This window comes from Pteropus alecto, unplaced genomic scaffold (genome assembly GCF_000325575.1).
Source record: "Pteropus alecto unplaced genomic scaffold, ASM32557v1 scaffold160, whole genome shotgun sequence".
Taxonomy (NCBI): domain Eukaryota; kingdom Metazoa; phylum Chordata; class Mammalia; order Chiroptera; family Pteropodidae; genus Pteropus; species Pteropus alecto.
In genome coordinates, this window is record NW_006429864.1 from 1,846,998 (window position 1) to 1,850,508 (window position 3,511).

General features: G+C 57.5%; 1 protein-coding gene across 3 annotated transcripts in view; it reads right to left on the minus strand.

Annotated features, from left to right (window-relative positions):
- Positions 1-3,511, minus strand: part of CERS1 (ceramide synthase 1) — a 19,253-nt gene that overhangs the window by 12,223 nt on the left and 3,519 nt on the right. For 2 of the 3 annotated variants that reach the window (XM_025044087.1, XM_015586480.2), the window contains exon 2: positions 1,332-1,491. In XM_025044087.1, coding sequence (XP_024899855.1) covers positions 1,332-1,446 — 115 coding nt within the window. In that variant the 5' untranslated portion in view covers positions 1,447-1,491. Of the gene's footprint in view, positions 1-1,331; positions 3,479-3,511 lie in introns of those variants that run through there. The other variant, XM_025044082.1, reaches the window with a different exon arrangement.

Genomic DNA, 3,511 nt, shown 5'->3' on the forward strand with positions numbered 1-3,511 from the left:
GTAAATACCCCTCTGCCCACCCGCCCTCCTTGCTTCCGGCTCTGGCCAGGCAAACTTCTCTCTGCTCTTGATCCAACAGGAGTGTGTTTCCTGTCTGCCCAGGCTCCTATATGTCCCCACTCAAAAGTTACCTTTGGTGAGGCCATTCCCACGGCTGTAGAAAATGCCCTCTCCCCCCTCACCGACACCTCTTATCCCTCCTCCTCTCCCCACCCAAGTTTTCTCATCAGGACTCATGACTGTTAACAGATTTTGTATTTCACTGTCTGTTGGGGGCTTCCTCTGACTTACAGCTATGTCAGCACAGAGCCTGGTATACAGTTGGTGCTCAATAAATGAGCATGCAAAACAGCAACTAACTTGCAAGCATGATATTATAACATAATTTATAAGAGGCAAAGGCAACTCCAAGCCCCAAATTTTAAGAATTCAATTATGGTTCATTTGCATAAAGGAAAATTGAATGACAGCTAAAACCTCCCTTCTAGAAATTTATCACATGGGAAATGCACGTGGGAAAATGGTCATGTGGGCAGCATGGTCCCACTGAGACAGACAGGTGCCCAGTAAACCCAATGTTTGTCACCAGGACTCTGCAATGCAGGAGCTCCATGCCTGGCCCTCCAACAGAGCCACTAGGAGCCCTCTCAGGCTATTTATGTCACATGGCAGGAAGCACGGCCATAATACATACACGGCCTGGGTGGTCAGCACAGGAACAGAGGAGCCTGACACTAACCCCCTCCCGTTACAGGTTGAGTTTTCTTATTGGCCTGCCTGTTGGCGACAAAGGACACTGTAGTTACCCACTGTCTGTCCCACCCAGAGCTTAGGTCTTGACCACCCCTACGTCTAATCCAATCCATGGATGCAGCCACTTCTCACCATCTTTATCTCCTTGACAAGCTGATCCAAACCACATTGGTCGCTCGCCTCCCCGCTGGGCTCTGCTACTCTCCTCACTCAAGACTCTCCTGTCTCCATATGGCACTCAGAGGAAGCTTTTCAAAATCCACGAACTATCCCATTTAGAATGAAATTAAAACTCCTGTCACCCTCCCCTTGTTCTCACACACCAAGCTTGTGCATGCCCCGGACCTTTGCGTATGCCGTTCCTGACACCTGGGCCTACAAAAGGGGTTACGTCCTCCAGTACACCTCCCTGAGCCCTTATAGGGCCAGGTGCCTTCTTTCTTGTTCCCAGGGTTCCTTAATCACCCTTGTCTGGGGCAGAGATCCAGCATAGGATGGCTGATGAGCACCAGCTCCCCTGTGTACCCTTCTCCTTGGCGTTTAGAGCAGAAACCCCCGCATCCCACCAGGGCCCCTACCATAGAAGACGGAGGGTGGGTCATGAAAGAAGGGGTAGTCGGTGCCAAAGAGCAGGTAGGCACTGTAGCTCCAGGCGCCCAGGTAGAAGAGGAACTTCCAAGCGCTCTCAGGCATTTTGGCAGCATCTCTAGGCTGGAGGCGACATCGCTTTGCCAGAGGCTGTGGGTGAGAAGGTGGGTAGCCATCAATGCCAGGGGCTGCTCCTTCAGGTGGGGAGACCAAAGCCCAGGAACTGCCTGGGCCAGGCACTACTGGGGGGGCCGGCCCAGAATCCACAGCTGCCTGGAGTAACCAGAGCCCTTGTGTGCCTGCCAAGGGCTAAACTTAGTGCCCAGCTGTCTGACCATGGTGTGCAGAGGGGAGTGAGTGGGGACCTGAGAAAAACAGAGCAGGCTGTAAGGGTCAGGAGGGAGACATGTCGGCATAAAGCAAGGGAGGCCAGTGGGGTCCAAACATGGGAGTTAGGGCTTGGGGGTCACGGGGAGCTGGGGGTATGACATTAAGAAGGAAGGAATTAAAGAAAAGATGTGAAAGGGGCTATGGGGGTGAACCTGTGAAGAGAACATGGAGGGGAATATGGGAGCACTGGGAAAACTTGGGGGATTATAACCCCCAGTGATCCTTGTGGGGGAGAAACCTGAGGGAAAATGGTGCCTCAGAGGAAGAATCTGGGGAGACCAGAGAGGAACACGGGACTGGGGAAGATGGGGCGGGTATTGGGGGAGAACACAGGAGAGAATGGGGCAGCACAGTGAGATGCGGTGACCTGAGGGGACATCAGGAAGGACGTGAGGTAAGTGGGGGCATGCAATGGTCAGTCAGGGAGGAATTCTGGGGGTCTAGTGCTCCTGGGGTCCCAGGTGGGGCAGGGCTCCAGAGCTGCTGGGCCAAACCTCACCCCGCTCCCAGAGGCTGAGGGGGCTGGAGTACCTCCAGTTGCCATGGAGACAGCCCGAGCCAGCTCCGGTAACCCCTGGCAACCAGGCTGCTGCCAAGAAGAGGAGCTTTGGAAGACAGGGCAGCCCTTCACCCATTTCTTGGGAAGGGCGAGCCTTGAATTGCGAATTGTGGGGGAGAGGCCCATCCCAGCTGGGGAGGGAGGGCCTGGGGCTGGAGCCCCACCTCCACGGATTCCAAAAGTGAGGAGACCCATGACCTCGATGTCCCCCACCCGACTTCCTCAGGAATGTGGGGAGCCGCTCCACCTTGGTGGTCCCAGAGTCACCACATCTCTCTCCTGGGCTCTGGCCCTCCCCCTTCTGCACCTCCTACTTCTCAGCTGAAAACTGGGAAGGTGGGGGAGCAATAAAGCCCAAGTGGGGCCAAGACTGACTGTGGAGGGGACCTTGTCATGCCTGCCTCCCCCACCCTGAGCAGGGTGACAGGCATGGTCTCTCCTCTATATGCATGATGTGAAGATGAGGGTGGGGACAATGGCAGCCAGACAACACCCTATCCCCAACTTAACAAGGGCCAGCCTCTTCCTGGCCAGCAGAGAAAGGCCCCTTTGTTGGCCCTGGGCGCTCTGTCCCTGAACCCCTGCCACCTCCAGCCAAATGGGTGGGGTGACCCCAGCAGTCGGGGGAGTCGCAGCTGAGGTAGGGGCCCAAACGACTTCCAAGCAGCTCCCACAGCATACCCCTCCCCAAGGATGGGAGTGAGGCCAGGCACCAATGTCACCCACGGTCACTCTCCAGCCCGGGCGGTGGCCTCCCCAGGCTCGCTGGAAATTGGGTATTTCCACTGCAGCCCCTTGGAGGCAGCCCAGTCCAGTTTCCAAGACCCAGGCCCTGCCACCTCCCCAAAGCTGTGACCACCAGCGTGGCGGGGGAGCCCAGCCCTCTGCCTCCCTTGGTCGGAGGGGGGCGCTGACTCCAGACAGGCGCGAGGCAGAGACCAGGCAGCTTCGGCCTCCTCCCAGTAGCACCAGACAAGGCGGCCCCGCCGCTGCGCAAACCCCGACTCTGCTCCAGCTCGGGCTCGGAGGGGGCCCTGCATTGTCCGGAGGCTCAAGGCGCAGATGGCCCTTGCGTGCCGAGACCTCACGGCCCACGTCCTCTACTCCTGTTTTCCTGGCTCGGCTGTGCGCGGACTGACCGGAATGAGTCGGGCTCCGGTTCCCCCACGTCACGAACACCCAACCCGTGTCAGGGTCCCCGCTTCGCGGTTCCCCCGCCCC